General features: G+C 34.0%; 1 protein-coding gene across 1 annotated transcript in view; it reads right to left on the minus strand.

The window, feature by feature from the left end:
* Window positions 1–7,035: 7,035 nt before the first annotated feature.
* PGR (progesterone receptor) overlaps window positions 7,036–20,207 on the minus strand; it is a 74,183-nt gene continuing 61,011 nt past the window's right edge. Inside the window, exons 6-8 of the mRNA XM_004427411.3 lie at window positions 19,076–19,206; window positions 10,786–10,943; window positions 7,036–7,233 (exon numbers count right to left, since the gene is read on the minus strand). Of these exons, the coding sequence (XP_004427468.2) occupies window positions 7,078–7,233; window positions 10,786–10,943; window positions 19,076–19,206 (445 nt within the window). The 3' untranslated portion in view covers window positions 7,036–7,077. The remainder of the gene's footprint in view (window positions 7,234–10,785; window positions 10,944–19,075; window positions 19,207–20,207) is intronic.

Below are 20,207 nucleotides of genomic sequence, written 5' to 3' on the forward strand. Positions count from 1 at the left end.
TATGATAGATATCCATTGATTATTTTGCTATTATTAAAAAAAACCCCAATTTTGTATCTACTAAGTTAAAGCTACACAATATCAAATAGTGTGAACATAATTGTTATGCTGCTCAGCAGCTCAAATTGATATGTCTTTGAATAATAAAACATGAAGAAAACAAAAAAAATAACACTATTTCTTAATAGGAATACAGTTTGCTGGGGAGATAATTTAAAATGTAAGCTTTTCTGGGGGGGTAGTAAAAGGTATCTTTAGTGGCAAAAAGTTTAAAACCACGGCTTTCTATAAATAATTTATAACCAAAAAAAACCCCTCACAGGTAAGTAAATTTTATAGAAAAAGTGATGTTAAGCTTTATTTATAATTGACTAGAGGAAAACATATTTAAATGGGTTTCATTTAGAATAATTTATTTTTGCTAAATTGGATACATCAGGATTTGATGTATTAAGAGCAACTTCAAAAGATTATGAAAATAGCTACAGTGTAGGTCTTTACAACTATTTACAATACCATTTAAATATTTTGTTCAGATCTAGCTAAATATTTACCATGATGCTGATGTCACACTGCAGAGTTAATAATAACGTACATTTTCTTTAAAGCAATGGACAGGGTATGCTTTCTTAGCTGCTTAATTCACATTTCTCTCAAAGTGCTTTGTCAGTTAAAGCTTTCAACCAGCTTAAAAGTAATGCTTTCCCTATTTCTCCATGAGTGGAAAGAAAGCAAACAAACTCGTGTTTAACAGTAAGGTCAGCATGACATAAAGCAACAAGAGCCAGTAAATTGAAAATGAGGTTGACATTCTGGGACTAATCCAACAGTCCTGCAACAGTCTTCCAGACTCCACAGCTGCATAAGGCTGTGGACGAGCCTGGGCGCAGCCTCCAGGCATGTGCCCAGAGTTCTGCCTTGGAATGTGATCAACTCCAAGGAGGGCAACAGATCCCTTCATGTTTTTCTTTGCTTTGGCTATAGGATATTTAGATTATGTATTAAATCACTGCTACTGTAAACTGCTGCTATTTAACTTATCACCAATACCCCTAAAATTCTAAAATCTTCTCCAATGACAGGGAGGACAAATTCTTAAAGGAAACAACTCTTGGCTTCTTATTTTCAAATTTTTAAAGGCAAATTGTTTCAGGCCTAACTCTGGAGGTACAGGTCCTATTAGCCCCAGGTAACTGATGGTCTGCAGGGCCTTTTTCCTGAGCTTAAATAGGGATATGATCCAATATGAACACAATTATCTAGGCCCAATTCATATTATGGATTCATATCATGGATGTAGACCAATCCAGGTTGGATTGGATTCCATAATATGGGGTGAGTAGTCATTTATTTTACTGGTTTTTATTCAATTTTTGAGTTTGATAAGGACCAGGGAATACATTAAATAGATGCAGATGCTAGGTAGAGACTATCTTATTCACCAAAACTTGAGTAAGAAAAATACAGTGAAACCACGGAGCCCGAGGGATATTCTTTTCATTAAAATCATTACACGTCTTAGTCTAGTGAGGATGAGCATTTTAGGACTTGGCAAACTTTTGCTAGATTGTCTGGCTATATATTTCATGTAAAATTTAAGAGATATGGAAAATCCTCACATCCAATGACTATTTAAAAGGCATACTTTGGGAAAAAGAAAGTTATGCCCTTCCTTGGGTCATCTGCTTGTCCCTTTCACTTTATCAGTGGAGACACAGCTATTGGGTTCTTGAATACAAAAATGAGATATCTTTAAATTTGAAAAAAAATTTTTTTTAGAGTTTTGACTGCTTCTTATACACAATGCTTTGGAGATTGTAAAGATATTTAAAAGGATTTATATTCTATCCTTAAATCTGGTGTTTAAAGCGTAAGTGTAGATGAGAAAAATTGCTCAGGTATTCACAGCAAAAACTAGAAATTTAATAGCCATCTCACCAAACGAATGCAAGATATCAGATCAAGGCAGGCACGAAGATGTCTTCTGGGCATTTTGTATCATAACCTTCTTAAGGATAGGAATGTTATTTTTGGGTTGATGACTTCATCATGATTTCTAGACCCATTGTTCCCCCTTGTGGAATTATTATCATAGTAAAAATAATCTGAGCATGTAGTATATAGGATAGATTTTTGGAGGGGCTGTGTTCTAGTCAAGCTCACTGTATTTGAAAGATACTTAAAAAAATGTCAAAATCAGTACCATTATTCTTAATATTATAATAAAATGGTGATAGGCTCTTTAGGTTTCTGATAAAACAGGTCCCAAACTCAAAAGACTATATCTTTTCAGTGGGAGAAATTGATTGAATACTTCTAACTCTAATTTCAAATCAAGTATATCAAATATTCATATGTACACAGAGACAGCAATAAAGCAACTACATTTTATAGATTCCTTGGTTTCACTATAGAATATAACAGATTAATTTGATAAAATCATAGAACTATGGCTTAATGAAAACATAATAATAGCAGTTACTATTTCTGAACACCTGTATACTTTTCTGTTTTCATTTTTATTAACCACAAAACAATTGGGCAAAGGCAGGTTTAATCTGAGAGGTTAAATGACTTGCTCAAGCTCATCCAGCTAATAAATGGCAGAGAAGTGGGGCACAGGGCTGCATCAGCCCTTTCCACAGATCCTCTCGTCAAATATATCACTGCAGCTGTGGATAATTTAGAAGTTACAGGTTGACGTGCCATGGCTATTTGAAAGGCATTGTTTTGGTAAAAAAACATATTGCCCATTATATTTGCATATCATCTGTATAGCAATAAATTATTTTAATATTAAATGTGAATAATAATAGCACTTCCTAATTAAAAAGTGCCATGTTTTTCATAAAAACACAAAAAATTTGTTACATAACTGATATTGGAGGTGTAATTGCTTCAGACTCAAATGGCTTCTCAAACCTTATTAAGGGAAATTATTTTTATTAAGTCAATAATCTATTTCAGTAACCTTCAAGTATTTTCTGATATATAACCTGTTTTCTTATGATTTAATGTCACTTTAGAGCTATCAGAAAGAACATGACCTATAAAATGAAGATAAAGGTTATGATGACTACACAGGAATGGAGACATTAGTAGGCAGGGATTTGTAGAGGAAAAGATTTAGAGACTGGATATCTTCCATTTGGTAATGTCATGTTCTTTTTCAAAAGCTTTTTTTCTTTTTTGTAAAGCTTAGCCTGAAATATTAAATCCTAGTATTTAGACATCTACATCGTGAATCAAGATGAACATCAAGACTATCAAACATCCTTATGAGGCTGCAAAACAACAATAACCACAATGACAAAACCCAACCCTTCTGGCCACCACATTCTGTTCCCGCATAGTTGAGTGAAATCAAAAAAATTCTTAATTATGTTGGAAATTAAAATATGTGTGAGTGGAAAAGGATTTGTTTTAAAATACTGTTTTAATTCAAAGTAACAAGAATCAGCTAATAAAATAATCACATCGTCAGCAGTTCTCTGGGTCTATTACTTGAGTGTGAAAGGCTGACATTTTTATTTTTTATTTTTTTGGACACACTTACATCCATTTACTTATATCACGTAATCCATTCTGAGAGAGATCACTCCCACAGTGGTAAATTTCCTTTAACTACTGTATATGGAAAAAATTCAGATGCATTTATTGGGATGACATTTATGGGGAAAAAAGATATTGAAAGCTTTTTCAACAAATGTACATACCGATTTAATGCAAATGAATTACTAACATGACTAAATTAAGGAGTTATTTGATATTTATTTTAAAGTTAATATCTTACTTTGTGCTGCATTTGTTTTTGTAAAGTTATACATAAATAACGCTTTGTACCCATCAAATCCAAATTGTATTTCCATTTGCACCCTCAACAAATATTTGAGTGCCTACTATTCACCAGGCATTATGACTTATACCTACTACTGGAGTGTAACCTCTTTTAGTTATCATCTTGCTTCAGCTCTAAATTCTCATAATGCTTATTAGCACATTTTCTTGTGCTAAATATTATTTGTTAAATAAAATCAGAAATGAGGAAAATTTCTATGTTGAGGTTTATAATACAAAACAGTTTAGGGCTACTTAAATATAAGAAACAATTGTATTTGTGAAATATTTTTTAGGGAGGAAATAATATTCCCTTCATTCAGTTTTAAAATTTAGAACATGGAGTATCAAGTGTTGTTCTTAAAAAATACAAAATATACTTATATTCTCCTATGTCATAGGCAGTACAAGGAGAGATCTCACAAAGTAGAAAGAAAAGGTGGAAAATTTAAAAGAGATGAAGAGAAATGAAGAGATGGAGTTGGGACTATGGGAAGAGAAAGTGATAAAGCATTGAGGTAACAAAAGAATGACACAGATCCACTGCGATACCAAAAATAGAGAGAGAACATGTCCTTCAAATCCCAGTTAAGAAATACTACTGGCCCACTTCAAAGTGGCTCCCAGACTTGTAGTAGACTCAGAATTGTAGAATAATGCATCATTGTAATTCAGATGTGCACAAAATACCTGGTGAACCTTAGGAGAAGCAAATCCTGTCTGGAAGATTCAGGGAAGACATTGCAGAAATGATGTTTGGCTGAGTCTTGAGGTTGAGATACCAGTGGGACTGGTATCAAAGGGGGGAAATTCAGGCAGAAAATTGATGGTAAAAAGATCTGCATGGCTGGAACATAAGATGAATGTATGACAATGGAGGATAAAGAGAGTCAAGTTATAGGAAATGATGCTTGAACACCATTTCAGAGTAATTACTATGTGCCCACATTAAGAAAAAGAGTGGACCAATTAAAATATAATCTCTGAGGATGGAGCCCAGGCAAAGATATTTTTACAAAGCTCCCTTGGAAACTCTAATGTGCAGCTATAGTTGAGAATCATTGCAATAGGTGACTCGAAGTCAGTGAACATTTTAAGGTAAAGAAATAGCAAAATAAGATCCTTTTTAGGAAGATAACTGGCCTGGAGAGCAGAGAGAGAATGAGTCTGTGTGTGTATAAAGACTTTGAAGAACGGAATAGCAGTCAATTGTCTACTGTAATACATATGTATTCATATAGAAAGACACGTAGATAGACATACTAAGGAAGAGACCATTTTTATACTAACGTTAAGACTATTTGGAATACTTAAACTCTTATTGAGTGTTATAATCAAGCATTATAAAATTCACATACTATCTATTATATTTGCCACATAGATCTAATGAACCCAAGCCAAGGGCCCTGGTTGGAGCTTGTTTTAATCCCTATTTCAAATGCCTTACAAGAATTCACTATAGATACTCCATAGCTAATTCTATTTGTAAATCAAAGAAGTTATTAGTAAGAAACAGTTATGGTAACGTTATCATGCCAATTTTTTTATCAGATGAAACCACTTTATCTTGGTTTAGGGGTCACATTAGTATTCATTAAGATTAATCTATGTTGTTGTCCTTTGGTAAACTCCAAGTATTTATCAGTTGAAGCGAACAGGTAATTAAAAATGCATTAAAAAATCAGAGACTTCAGTAAATGTTTTCCACATTGTTTTCAAAGTTACTTTGATTTTCTCATTAACAACTATTAGTTTGCATAAGATGGTATGTTTTATTTGTAAGATAATGTCCAATTTTAAAGAAATTCAGAAAAAGAATTGGGTCTACTAGTTTTTCTGAGCTGTTAAAATTATATATATACGCCTAAAATTGGTATAAATTATTTTATCTAGAAAAGAAAACAATGATTGGTTTTGATTGAGTTTTACCAGTGTATGAACTTGGTTCTTCCTGTTATATATATATATATATATTTTTTAAAAAAGTGGATCTCCAGTGACTCATATCAGAAAAGAATTCTTGTCTGTCTTCTAAAGGAATATTTTCAGTTCATAAAAGAATGTGAATTATGTGTTTTCTATTTATTATAATTGGTTGTATTATTTTAAACCAGTATCTAGTATTTCCTGAAATATTTCTTGTAAAATTGAATCTAAGGCACTCAAAAATTTTCAACCTGTGATTCAACCATTATGCCTCCCTGAGTGAAGAAAGAGAATATTTCTCTTCTTTTTTCTCCCCCCTCCCTCCCCCCCTTCCCTCCCTCCCTCCCTTCTTGCCTTCCTTCCTTCCTTTCTTCTCTGATTTGAGAAGTGAATAAGAAGCTCTGACTAAAAGCAACATTTCTCAGGAAAGATATTCTTACATCGGTGTTAAAGGTAAGGAGACTGAGAATCAGTAAGGTTAAGTGACTTTCCACATGCCCCAGATGGTGAGGAGTGGAGTTAGGTCACAGACTCTTCTGACTTCCTATTCCATTCATAACCCTTATTAGAAGACAGTTCCAAAAAAAGCTTAGTAAAAAACTACAAAACCCACAATACTGTTGTCATAATGATATGGCTCTACTTAGTAACTTCCTTAGAGATCTGTATTTCCAATCTGTGAAACAGTCTTAACATATCAGCTATTTTTCCTAGTTTGAGAAGTATCAATCTATTTCAGGGATTTTTAACTCTTTTTCTCTATATTTTTTTGCATTAAAAATTCTTTGGAAAATCTGATGAGGGTAATGAATTTCCTCCTCACAAAAATGTATATACACTCATGTAGACAAAATTTTGCATACCATTTTAAAGGTTCATTTTTGTAAATATAATCAAGGAGACAAAGGGAGCTACCTACAGGGGACATATATAATAGCTTTTTATTTTTATATGTAAGATTTTTTTCCCCTAAAGTTGATTTGTTAGATGCAAAAGTTAAAAAATTTCACCTAAATGGTAGGAAATAATATGGATAAGAGTAAGTTTACTTTAACAATCAAGTTTAGTACTTTTTCAATCTTGTAAACTCTTAAAGAAAATAGGGGCAGACAATAACACTTTAAAAATTCTAATTATGCTTTATAAAGGAAAATAATTAAAACCTCATAATTTTCTCTGAAATTTACACAGTATGATATGTTATAAATGTAAGGCTTTGAGAAGAACATTGTAAAAACTCGAGACCTCATAATCCTGACCAAAACAAAAACAGACATAGCACAAAATTTAATTGTTTAAAGATAAAAATGACATTCACTTTTTATGAAAGAGAAGAGGTTTCACCATCCCTGCCAAGATTTTTGGTAATTGTGCAGCAATAACTTCAGACATCATTTCTGGAAATTCAACACTCAGTGCCCGGGACTGGATAAATGTATTTAAGCAGTACAGATGAAGTTGTTTGACGAGCTGTTGGTTTAACAAATGGATAAGAAACGTAAGAAAAATAATAAATTCACATACTATTGAAACATGGCAACTTATTTTTCTAACAATATAAATACTCGTCAAGATGTTTTCTTCTTCCCAAAATGAAAATAACTCTCTAGAATAATATGTAAAATATTACATACTCACAATGAAACATTCTGATAGTCCAGAAAGATTTAAAGAAATAGAAGTAATTCATAGTCCCACAGGATAACCAATGTGAACATTTTGTGTATTTCTTTCAAGTTTTTTTTTCTTTCTACACATGTATACAGACATACCCAGGTATATACGCAATATGCACACATGCACATATATTTCTAAAAATGCAATTATAAAAAGTCTATTTGGTTTTTTTTTTTTGGTGAGGAAGATTGTCCATGAGCTAACATCCATTGCCAATCTTCCTCTTTTTGCTGAGGAAGATTGGCCCTGAGCTAACATCTGTGCCCATCTTCCTCTATTTTTATATATGGGACGCCACCACAGCATGGCTTGATGAGTGGTGCACAGGTCCGTGCCCAGGATCCTAACCTGCGAACCCCGGGCCGCCAAAGTGGAGCCTGCGAACTTAACCACTACACCACTGGGTCAGGCCCTATACAGTCTATTTGTTAATCTGGCTTTTTCACATAACAATATGTTGGCTCTTCCTATTTCCATACAAACAACCGAACATAATTCATTTTAATCTAATTTTAATTTTTGTCAAAGTAATTCATGGACATAATTTAAAAATTCAAGTAGTTCTGCAAGACTTACAGCCACAAAAACAACAGCAGTAACAATAAAACCCAGCAGTTTCCTGATATACGTCGTCTTATCCTTTTTTTGTGTGTGTGAGGAAGATCAGCCCTGAGCTAACATCCATGCTAATCCTCCTCCTTTTCTGCTGAGGAAGACCGGCTCTGAGCTAACATCTATTGCCAATCCTCCTCCTTCCCCCGCCCCCCCAAAGCCCCAGTAGATAGTTGTATGTCATAGTTGCACATCCTTCTAGTTGCTGTATGTGGGATGCGGCCTCAGCATGGCCGGAGAAGCGGTGCATCGGTGCGCACCCGGGATCTGCACCCGGGCCGCCAGTAGCAGTGCGCACACTTAACCGCTAAGCCATGGGGCCGGCCCCTTCTTATCCTTATTCCAGCTCCCTAAATGCAACAACTTTCAACTTCTTTAGCCTGTGTCTTTTAATATTTATCTCTGTATTTCTAATAAATTTTGTTTTCCACATTTTACATTATTGATTGAGTTTCTATTATGGAAAATGAGGATTTTGCTCTCTTATACTATACACCCCCCACCTCAACGACATATACATTCCCTTCTCCCCATTCTCTACACAGTTACATCTCAAATTTTGGCTAAACAATATCCAGCATTTATATTATAAAGATTTTTATTGTTTCCTGCTGGATTACATTTCCTTTCTGATATGACTTAACTTTTATTTTACTACAGCTAATCACCTTGTGTTTTTGTTTGCTTTGTTTCCTCTCTGTTCATCACAAAGCAATAGTCAGATTCTCTGACAGAACTGTAAAAACTCACCTCAATATGTTCATATAGTTCCATCATTTTTCCTAGTACTAGTATCCTGAAAGCCTCTGCATTACTGCTCTCATCTAGACTAATGATTGCTTGGCACAGTTAATGTGCTGGGAGAACTCGCTGCATCTCTCCTGGGTTGGATCTTCTACTTCTTTGGCTTACTCCAGTGTTTTGTTGTAAGAAATCCTGTAGATGTCCTTGAGAAAGGTTGTATTTGAGGTAAGCTCTATGAGACCTTGCATGTCTGAAAATACTTTTATAATGCCATCATATTTGTTTGATTGTTTGGCTGGGTATAAAATTCTCTGAAGATTTTCCATTCCTTCAAAATTCTGAAGGCATTGCATCATTGTTTTCTGGGTTCCAGCACTACTGTTGAGAAGTCCAACATCATTCTGAATCCTGACAATTTGTATGTTGACTTGTTTCTTTTCTCACGGGTATATTTTAGGATATTCTCTTTATTCCTGGTATGGTGAAATTTTACAATAATGTGTCTTGGTTCAATTGTGCTGTGCCTGTACACTGGGCCCTTCCAGTCAGAAAACTCATATCCTTCAGTTCCAGCAACTTTTCTTTTACGATTTCTTGCATCATTTCCCCTCCTTGATTTTCTCTATTTCTTCTGGAAATTCCTATTAATTGGAGAATGGAACCCTCTTAATTAATCCCCTAAATTTGCTATCTCTTCTCTCTAATTTTTCATTTCTTTATCTTTTTTGTTATTTTTTATGGGTTTTCCTGAGATTTATATTTCAGCCATTCTATTGAAGTTTTAATTTCTGCTCTTCTATATTTAATTAGCCAAAAGTACTTTCTTGCTGAATGTTCCTTTTTAAATGTTTTCTACTCTTGTGTCATGGACACAATATCATTCTTATTTCTCTGAATATCTTAATATTTTTGAGGCTTTCTTCTGTTCTCTGCACTAGTGCTTTTCCCTTCGAGTCACTTTTTTTTCATTTATTTTGTTGCTTTCTGCCTTTCTTTTCATAGGCTTTACCTAAATGGTTAATAACCCTTGGCTGTCTGTTCATATTCAGGAGTAAGGTCTCAAATTTGACCTGGTGAATAGATAGCTTTTATATGCCTCAACTTTATTTTTAGAGTGGTTTCTGAACATAGCAGCAATAAAAGTTGTATTCAATATGTCTTGATTAACCATATACATCTTGTTTGATTTATCCAGTCCTGGTGTTGGGCATTTCTAGGGTTTTTTCTCTTGTATAAGCAATGCTGCAGTAAACATCCTTGCTTTTATATCTTAAATACTTGCCTAATTATTTATTTAAGATAAATCCTAAAAAGTAGAAATGTGAAAAGGATAAAAATTTTAACTTTTGCTATATACTGCCAGATTATCTATTAGCATTGTTATTAACTTATAATTCCATCCAAAATAGTATGAGAGTCTTATTTTCCACATCCATACCCTTGCTTTCCCTGTATATATAACATCTTTTCTAACTTAAAGCAAAAATATTTTAGAACATATTCAGGAAAATGTATCACAATTCCTAGCAACCATTAAATTACCCTCAAATTATACAAATACTAGTAAAAGGATATTTGGGTGACCTACGTTGAAAATGAAAAAAGCACAATAGAAATTCTGAGCAGTGTGATGCAAGTACTGTTTTAAAATGTAACTACAGGGCCGGCCCCGTGGCTTAGCGGTTAAGTGCACGCGCTCTGCTGCTGGTGGCCTGGGTTCGGATCCCGGGCACGCACCGACACACTGCTTCTCCGGCCATGCTGAGGCCGCGTCCCACATACAGCAACTAGAAGGATGTGCAGCTATGACATACAACTATCTACTGGGGCTTTGGGGGGAAAAAATAAATAAATAAAATCTTTAAAAAAAAATGTAACTACAAATATGAATTTGAAGAAACCATATGAAGTAAAATTTAGATTTAACATTTAAAAAGTTATAGAAATTCAGAAAATAATCACTGATATTCTAGAAAACAAAGTACTTACATCATGCAAGTTATCCAGAAGTTTTGTAAGTTGGTAGAAACGCTGTGAACTTGAGACAACTCCTTTTTGTCTCAAACCAATCGCCTTGATGAGCTCTCTAATGTAGCTTGATCTCATCTCTTCAAACTGGTTTTGACTCCTTAGTCCTTCTAAAGGAACTGTAAGAAGATAGTGACAAGTAGCACTTATGTTTAAAAAGAAGATACTAGCAGTTTATAATACAAATTCCTGAGCTGTATAATTTCTTTTGATATATAACTCTAAATACAAACGTTTTAAATACAAAAGAGTCAGTGTTATTTAGTTTTAGGACCTGTAAACTTCTAGTTCTCTGGAAGAATATGATAAGAACAAGCAGATAAGTTAAAGCACATTTCAGCTTACCTATTTTAGAGCTATATCCACGGATTATGCATTTAACTTAGCATTTGCTCAAAAGAGCACCTGACATTATTGTAGAATCCTGTCTCAAATACTTGCTTTGATTTAGTTTACAACAGCATGTATGTTGAGTCTTCTTTTTCTTTCTTTTTAACAAATACTTGGATCTCTCTGTAAAGTCTTGTCTTCATAGAAAACTCAAGTATTTCTCACTGAGATTATTCCTGGTTAATTTACCTTTTTTGTTGTAATTTTAACATTGCTTCATTGAATTTTCTAACTCCTTCCTACTGATATGGGAGAAAGCTATTGATATTTGAATATTTCTTTTATATCCAGCCACTTGGTTATACTCTATATTTATTTAATTTATATTTCTATTTAAAATTCTAACACTTTTTGATCAATTATATTTTGTTTTCTTGGTATACAACAATACTATATTCAAATAATATCTTCATTTTCCCCTTTCTAATAGTTGTAGCTCTCATTTTTGCTTCATGATTCAGTGCATTGTTCAGGACTTCCAGAAAATATTAAATAATAATGGTGATAGCAAATATCCCTATTTTGTTGCTGATTTTAATGGGAATGCCTCTTATCCCCGTTATGTTAACTAGTAATTTAGATATTTACCTCTGAAATCTTTAATTCATACATCCAGATCTTAGGCACAACTTTTTTTTTTTTTTAATTGATCTCAGAATTTTTATTTTTTCAGGATTCAGACTTGCTAGGTTGTATGTTTCTAGAAATGTATCCATTTCTTTTTGTTTTAAATTTTTTGTTTATTGCAGTAACATTGGTTTATAACATTGTATAAATTTCAGGTGTACATCATTATACTTCTATTTCTGCATAGATTACATCATGTTCACCACCCAAATACTAATTACAACCCATCACCAAACACATGTAGGCACAACTTCTTATTCTTATGGCTGTTTCTCTTATCTCTACTACATTGTCAATTTACCTATAGCTTTTTTCTTAAATCTTTTAGGTCCTCCTGTTGTCACTTGAGATGCCCTGGTTGATTTCTTCAGCAGCTCTATTACCAGAACTCCCAATTTCCTTGCTTCCTTTTTCTTTGGCTGTACTTGTCCTGCAAACCATCTTTCAACCTTAAGTGAAGTATCTGCCTTTTTCTGCAGTTATATCCGGACTGCTGAAAGAAAACTCACATAACTTCTTGGATTTACACAACTATATATCTATAATCTTGACCATTAGCAATATTTCTATAGAGAAGTATACTTAATTTAAGCAAAGTCAACTGTATGTGTCCAGCAAAGGGAGAGAAATAATCCTTTTTTAAAACTCGTACTTATTCCCTGTACGCCAATCAGATTTTGGTTTCCACTCCTTTTGGAAAAAGAAGGCCACAGATAACAAACCAAAATAAACCAAAAAGCGAATTCTTTGGCTTTGAGTTTTTAAGAGCTCAGATCCTGAATACAAAAGGGACTTGCAAAGGTAATTTTGGCAATAAGTGATCTTTGCTCAATTGAAAACTTGTATATACCTCTGTATGTATATACTATGTGTATCTATGATCTATCTAGTTTCTTCAAGTAGCTATTTTAAACCTCCATAACTCCTTTTAAGCTTCCCAACTAACCCCACATCACCTTCACTCTTAAATATGAATATAAAATTATTTTCTCTTCTGATTATTAAAGTACTATTTTCCCATTGGGCTTTTAAGAGTTGGAAACTAGTAACCCAAGGCTTTCACTCTATCTAAATGTTTAGGACCAGAACTTGAACCAATTATCCTCTTTAAGAGAAAAGCAGGCCTAATCCCAAACTGCATCACATCCTTTGTATCAACCATTAACAACATGTTTGCAGGATATGATAATCTAATCTTAGGCTGTCATCCTCTGCTCCTAGGATATATCTGAAATGTTTCCTCCCCTCCCACTGTCTTCCCTAGATTTAAAGTCTATGATGAACCAGCTCTCCTAAATATTTCTGACTATTTCCTTTGAGCACCTTACCTTAATTCATTGTTTCCTTGATTATTACATCAAGTATTATATGATTGGAGAATTGTCTCTCAGATTCTTGTTGATGCCACATGTTGTGAGTTTTTAGGATTTTGGTGGCATATCTTAGTGGTAAGTTGGGAAAGGCTGAGTCAAGGGCAATTAGCCAGATGCTAATTTAGATAAGAACACTTTTTAAAAAATAAGAATCTTAATTTTTGATTTGGCTAATTTTGAAATAACATATATTCATTGGAAAAATTTTAGAAAATGTAGAAAATTGTAAGTCAGCTGAGATCCTACAATCCAGTATTTTGGGACATTTCCTAACATGATCTTGAGAACCTTTACTTCTATCATTCAAAATTCTTAAAAAATGAAATGTTTTAACTCTCACATAAAAGTTCATCTCATATAACTGTAGGAAATACAGTTTATTTAATTGTTTTATCATTTAGAATATTTTACTAGTCTAAATAATACTTATGATGAATATCATTTCTGACTTTTTAAAGGATATATTCTTAGAAGTGGAATTATTGCAGTAAAAGGTATTAATTTTCTTAACACTCGTAATGTACATTGCTAAACTTACTATTTAACTGTTTTGTGGCCAATATTGAGTATTTTCATTTTAATTAATTTTTGCTTTTTATATAGAAAAACAAAACATTATCTCATTTTCATTTCTCAAATTATTAGTGAGGTTGAACAATTTTCTCATGCTTATACGTGATTTGTATTTTTCTGAATTTTTCTGTTTTGTACTCATTTATCTAGAGGGGCCTAAAATATATTTTAAATATTTTTCTAAGTTTGTTGTTTAAAGTTTAACTTTTAAATATTTTATCATAGTTTTGCAACCTTATTAGGGCAAAGAGAGTGCCCTGGCAACCCAACTTTTTCCATGCTCCAAAGGAAAATACTCCATCAAATATTTTAGCCATTTCTTTTTATTTTTCCTTTCATAGCTTTACATAACATCCTTATAGTGCTGATTCTTGATTTTTCATTTTTAACTTTTGACTTTCCAGTATGGAAAATGGGGCTGCAGCTCTATTTTCATCTTCCATATCTACCATCACCACCACACTATAAGCACACACACACATACACCTTCCTATTCCTCATCGTCCTAATGTAATTTTCATAATATTGATATTCTGAAATTAAATCAATATTTATGATTATGAAATTAAATCAATATTCAGTGTTTATTATTTTAGCTATGTAAAATACTACCACAGTCAAGTCATGCAGCATATGATTTCTTTTCCTTTTCAGTATAACTTTTTTTTTTTACTAAGATTAAATAACTATCCTAATGGGTGTGAAGTGGTGTCTCACTGTGGTTTTGATTTGTGTTTCCCTAATGACTATCTTTTCTTTTTTTTTTTTTTTGTGAGGAAGACCAGCCCTGAGCTAACATCTGATGCCAATCCTCCTCTTTTTTCCTGAAGAAGACTGGCCCTGGGCTAACATCCGTGCCCAACTTCCTCTACTTTATATAGGATGCTGCCACAGCATGGCTTGCCAAGCGGTGCATCGGTGCGCTCCTGGGAGCCGAACCGGCGAACCCCGGGCCACCACAGCGTAGCGCGTGCACTTAACTGCTTGTGCCACCGGGCTGGCCCCGTTGAACATCTTTTTATGTGCTTAATGGCTATTTGTATATTTCTTTGGAGAAATGTCTATCAAAGCCTTTGCCCATTTTTTTTTTTTTTTTTTTTTGTGAGATCAGCCCTGTGCTAACATCCGCCAATCCTCCTCTTTTTTTGCTGAGGAAGACGGCCCTGGGCTAACATCTGTGCCCATCTTCCTCGACTTTATATGGGACGCCGCCACAGCATGGCTTGCCAAGCAGTGCGTCGGTGCGCGCCCGGGAACCGAACCAGCGAACCCCGGGCCGCCGCAGCGGAGCGCGCGCACCTAACCGCTTGCGCCACCGGGCCGGCCCCTCCTTTGCCCATTTTTAAGTTGGGTTTTTTTTTTTATTGTTGAATTGTAGGAGTTCTTTATATATTCTGGATATTAATACTTTTTTTTTTATCAGATATGTGATTTTCAAATATTTTCTCCCATTCAGTGGGTCACCTTTTCATTCTGTTGATTGTGTCCTTTGAGGCAGAGAAGTTTTCAATTTTGATGAAGTCCATTTATCTGTTTTTTCTTTCATTGCCTGTGTTTGGGTGTCATATCCAAGAAATCATTGCCAAATCCAATGTCATGTAGTTTTTCCTCTATATTTTCTTCTAAGAGTTTTATAGTTTTAGCTCTAAGATTTAGGTCTTTGATCTATTTTTAAGTTAATTTTTGTATATAATGCAAGGTAAGGGTCTGACTTCATTGTTTTGAATGAAGTTTTCCAAACACCATTTGCTGAAAAGATTGATTATGTCCTTGATGATTTCTTCTCTTATGTATTTTGTTGTTCTCTCTTCTAGACCTCCAACTATTTGGGTGTTGGACCTCCTTCTGGAGTCAAATTTTCTATATTTTTTGTCTTTTGCTCTCCTTTTAAGATGTTTCCAACTTTATCTTCCAACACCTCCACTGAGTTTTAAATTCTGTTTTCATAAATATATATATATATATATATATTTAATTTCCAAAAGCTCTTTCTTTTTTATGTGTTATTCCTTTTTCATAGCATCCAGTTCTTGTTTCATGGGTACAATATGCTCTCTTATCTTTCTAAGGAGGGATAGCTTTTTTATTTTTTTAAAGTTTTCATCGCCCTACATGGTCTCTGTTTCCTCCAAGTTCTTTTTTTTTCCTCCCTGTTTTGTCTTTGTCTTTGATGTCAAAGGCCTCCCTCAGACACTTTGGTTGTTTATTTATATTCAAGAGTGGAAAACTAAAGAGCCAATTGATAGTTCTATTTGATGAGTAATGCTCACTGACTGTGAGCTTTAGTCCCGGCAATCCGGCAAAGATATTTCAAAGAGAAAACTCCTGCTATTAGCATATTTAATTCTTTTTCTTTCTGGATAAACAGATTCTGCAGAGAAGAACTTTTCATTCTCCTACCTGGAGGATATAAACCTGGATGACAATGTTCTGGGGGACAGGTGGGGGAAGTTTGCTGGAAGATGGTGTCTCAACATTTGGTATATAATCTTAACCTGTTTTCACTGAGCCTCTCACCCTCAACAGTGCCTGCAGTTCACCAATCTAGCAAACCTCTATTACATTCTCTTCAAGGAATAAATCTACAATCTCTCTAAGTTGGAGAGGAACAACTGCTTTCTAGTACAACTAGATATTTGGAAACAGACTTTCAACAGAACTTTGTGTTTTTAACTCTTCCTTCACTCTCATTTTAAAAAATCATTTTGTCACAAACTGCAGAACATGCTAGAAATTCAGTGATGCAAATCAAGTTGCTTCTTTGCTTTTCTTCTTAGAATCCAAACTTCTCAGGTATGCTTAATTAGTTCTGCTTGCTGGCTTCCAGAATTTTATTGCTATTGATTCCGCTCTCATTCTTTTTTCCTTTTATTTTATTTCTTAAAAAATCCCTTTACTAATAATTTAGTGTAGTTTTAGAGGGAACAATGGTAAAAGTGTGTTCAACCTGCCATATTTTCCTAGAGATGTGTATTTTAATTTTTAATGGCAAATGAGAGGTTTAAATTCTTATGTATCAAATCATTGAACTTTTTCTTTGCCAACTTTCCAATTGCAATTTATTTTTAAATAGATATTCCTCATTTGAAATTTCAAAATCATTTATATTCCTTTTAGTTTGTTTTTAACAATTTAAGTGTTTACATTTAACTCAAATATCTGATATTATTTTAGGAAATAATTTGAGCTAAATATCTAAGCTGAGTTTTCCCCAAATATAAAGCTATTTTTCTCAACAATATTTGTCCCATACTCATTGATTTGTGATGGTTCCATTACAGTATATTAAGTTCTAATATATACTAGTCTGATTTGACTAACAATTCAGTGTATCTATTCTTCTTTCACATGGTATTAATTATTGTAGTTTTCTAATTCCCTCCTCGGCCCCCAAATTTTTGTAATACTTATCTATTTACTTTTCAAGACTTAAAGATGAATTTTCAATAGCTTTGCCAAGTCTCTCCTCAAAAATCCCATTAGAATTTTGATTAGAATTTGTAGAAATCATAAGTACTACTCACTAAATATTTCTGTTTTTCCCTTTTCTTGATGTTGCAAGTGGCCAAGAATCTTGCTTTCCATGGTATGTGAGTGGAAGTCACATGTATGCCACTTCCTTCCCTTACCACTGCTCTAGTGATTGTGGAAGCATGTGTCAAGATATAGCCTCCATTTGCCTGGGTACCTGAGTGATGACAATGAGCAGAGCCTCCCTGTTGATCTGCACTGGACATATAGTGGAAGAATAAATACTTAAGAATGTTTTTTGTTAAGCTACTAAGATTTTGGGGTTGTTTGGTCACATAGCATCATGTAGCCAAATCCATAAATACAGAATTATGTTAATGATATTACCTAATTTGGGAGATCTAGGATGATCTATGGCATATCTGTTATAGGATTCATTACTGTCAAGAAAAGGAGGACAGGAGTTAATTGCTGTAATATTAAATTGATTCCAGTTGACTCTCTTGGCCAGTCCCATATCAATACCCTTAGTTTACTTTATGCTCTTTCATCCCATTAGGCTTGAAGGTCTCTGCTGCACATACGGTTCCCAAGAGTGGGGTGATAGGGCTATGCATCCTTAGATCCTGTATTGGTCCTCGTCTTTGCATAGATTTCATGAGGAAAACTTCCTTTGAGAGGGTTTAGCTTTTCTGTGTTTCCTCCTGATGTGTTACCTCTTCCTCACCATCACCATTTGAGATTTGTGCCACTAGAAAGAGGTTCCTGCAAAGATGCTGCTGAGAAAGACCCTTAGCTTACTCTCTACCTAAGGTCTTAGCTCCCTGTGGTTCCCTTTCAAATCACTATGAGTGAAGAAAGGATCAATTCAGACATTCAAAGGCTGAGCCTACCTGTGCATGGAAAAGGCGCAGAAAAGAGTAAAAGGTAAAAGCATAATTAAAAAAAAATTTTTTTTAATTTAAACAATTTTCCCACCCAGACCCTTGGGGATCTACTGAGGCAGAGGTGCATGTGTTCTTTGTATGTGAGAAAGAATGAAACGGATATCTGCCTGTCCTTCTGGTGACCAATGCTATGTTTCATAATATACCATTCCATTTTTCTTCAGGATATACAGCTCGGGTGCATTTCTCAGCCTCTTCTGCAGTCAAGGTGGACCATGGAATGAGGGTGGAAGTGACACATGACACTTCCAAGTCTCACTTCCAAACCTCCAGACTTCCAGGTCTCACCTCCAAACTCAGTGCTCATCTAGTCAGATCCAGTGGAGGACTCCATGCTGCTACAAAAGGGTGGAGCCCCTTCATGGAAGGAGCCTGGGTCTTCTTGCTGACCCACTGGACTGTGACTCTGAGTGATAAATAAACTGCTATGGTATGATGCTGATCTTTGAAGTTATTTGTTATAACAGTTAGCCTATCCTGACATAAAGAGAATAGTCCCAACCTATTTTATATAGTAAATCCTCTGTGGGGTAAAGTGGAGGGAAGCATAGTTTGTGTTTATGCAGTATAACTTAGTCTATAATATCTAACTGGGTGAATATGAAAAGTCATTTAATCATGTTTTATCTAAAAAAAATTGAATTGGCTGAATTGATAGGCTATGTTAGTATTATGTTATAGGTAAAACCTGAGAAATATGAAGTAATTTTATTATAGTCTATGACAATATATTGGGTGTTTCTCTCTTGCAGTTACAATCTAAGATTCATACCTCGTGTTTAATCATATGATCATATTGTTGTTTGAGACTTTCACAATGAATTAAAAATTAAGAAAGTAAATATTCTGTATTAAGTAACTTGTACTCACTTGTATTAAGAAGTAGCAATACTTTCATACAGAGGAACTCTTCTTGGCTAACTTGAAGCTTCACAAACTCCTGTGGGATCTGCCACATGGTAAGGCATAATGAATAGAATGATGATTCCTTCATCCGCTGTCTTGCACCACACATAACACACAAAAGAAAAAGCAAGGGAAAAAAAAACCACATACAGTGTCTTAGCCAGTTTATGTAATTTATCAGAGAATATGAATTTAGTAATAACCTTATTATTATTGAAAATGGCTCAATATTTGGAATTTTAAACATCTAAATTTATTTACATAACTGAATTTTTGAGGTTAAGAAATTTTAAAGTTAGAAAATCACATTAAATACACATTGAGCAAGATTAATGTTGTTTCTCACTTTTATCATCACATTTTAAAAACCTAAACCAAGAAAGGAGAGCAAAGTTGTAGGAGTTGAGAATGTGGAGCTGAGGGAACGCTCAGGAAATACTTTATTTACTGATGATTTTTTTTCTGTAAAAAAAATTAAAAATTTTGTGTGCAATCCAGTGGGAGAATGGATTCAGTACACAGCAACTGAATAGTGGAGAATAGTTCAGTGTATTCAGTGTAAAATACTTACACTGTGAACTATTCTGGGGAAATGTATGGTGATATAGAAAAGAGAACATTAGCAAGCATTAAATAACTGACAAGGTCAAATACAAATTCTGCAGGTTGAGGAAATTTATTTCAAGTATTTTCCCAACCATGTACTATTTTGTAATATCCTCATTAGTCAAATGAAGCTAACAGCAATAGTGCAAAGAAAACTAGATTTTGACTCAGAAGAGCTGAGGTTGATCCTGACTGTCACTCAGATGCTGTAGCAGTCTATTGCAGTTCTTCTGTGCCTCAGTTTCCTGAGCTGTAAACGAAGGACGCTGATTCCTTATCAATTTCAAGGGATTGTGGGATAAAATGGAATAAAAATATATAAAAGTTATCTGTAATCTGTAAAGATTTATACAAGTGTAAATTACTATGTTATATAATTGTAAGTCAGCACTCACCCTTAGAACAGTATAAATATTTCCATGAAAAGACTGTTATTCAGTTTAAGGTTATATGTAGAAAATTAATTATAGTTATTTAAATATAATCAAGC

This window comes from Ceratotherium simum, chromosome 7 (assembly GCF_057802395.1).
Source record: "Ceratotherium simum simum isolate JZ-2026a chromosome 7, ASM5780239v1, whole genome shotgun sequence".
In the NCBI taxonomy this organism is placed as follows: Eukaryota; Metazoa; Chordata; class Mammalia; order Perissodactyla; family Rhinocerotidae; genus Ceratotherium; species Ceratotherium simum.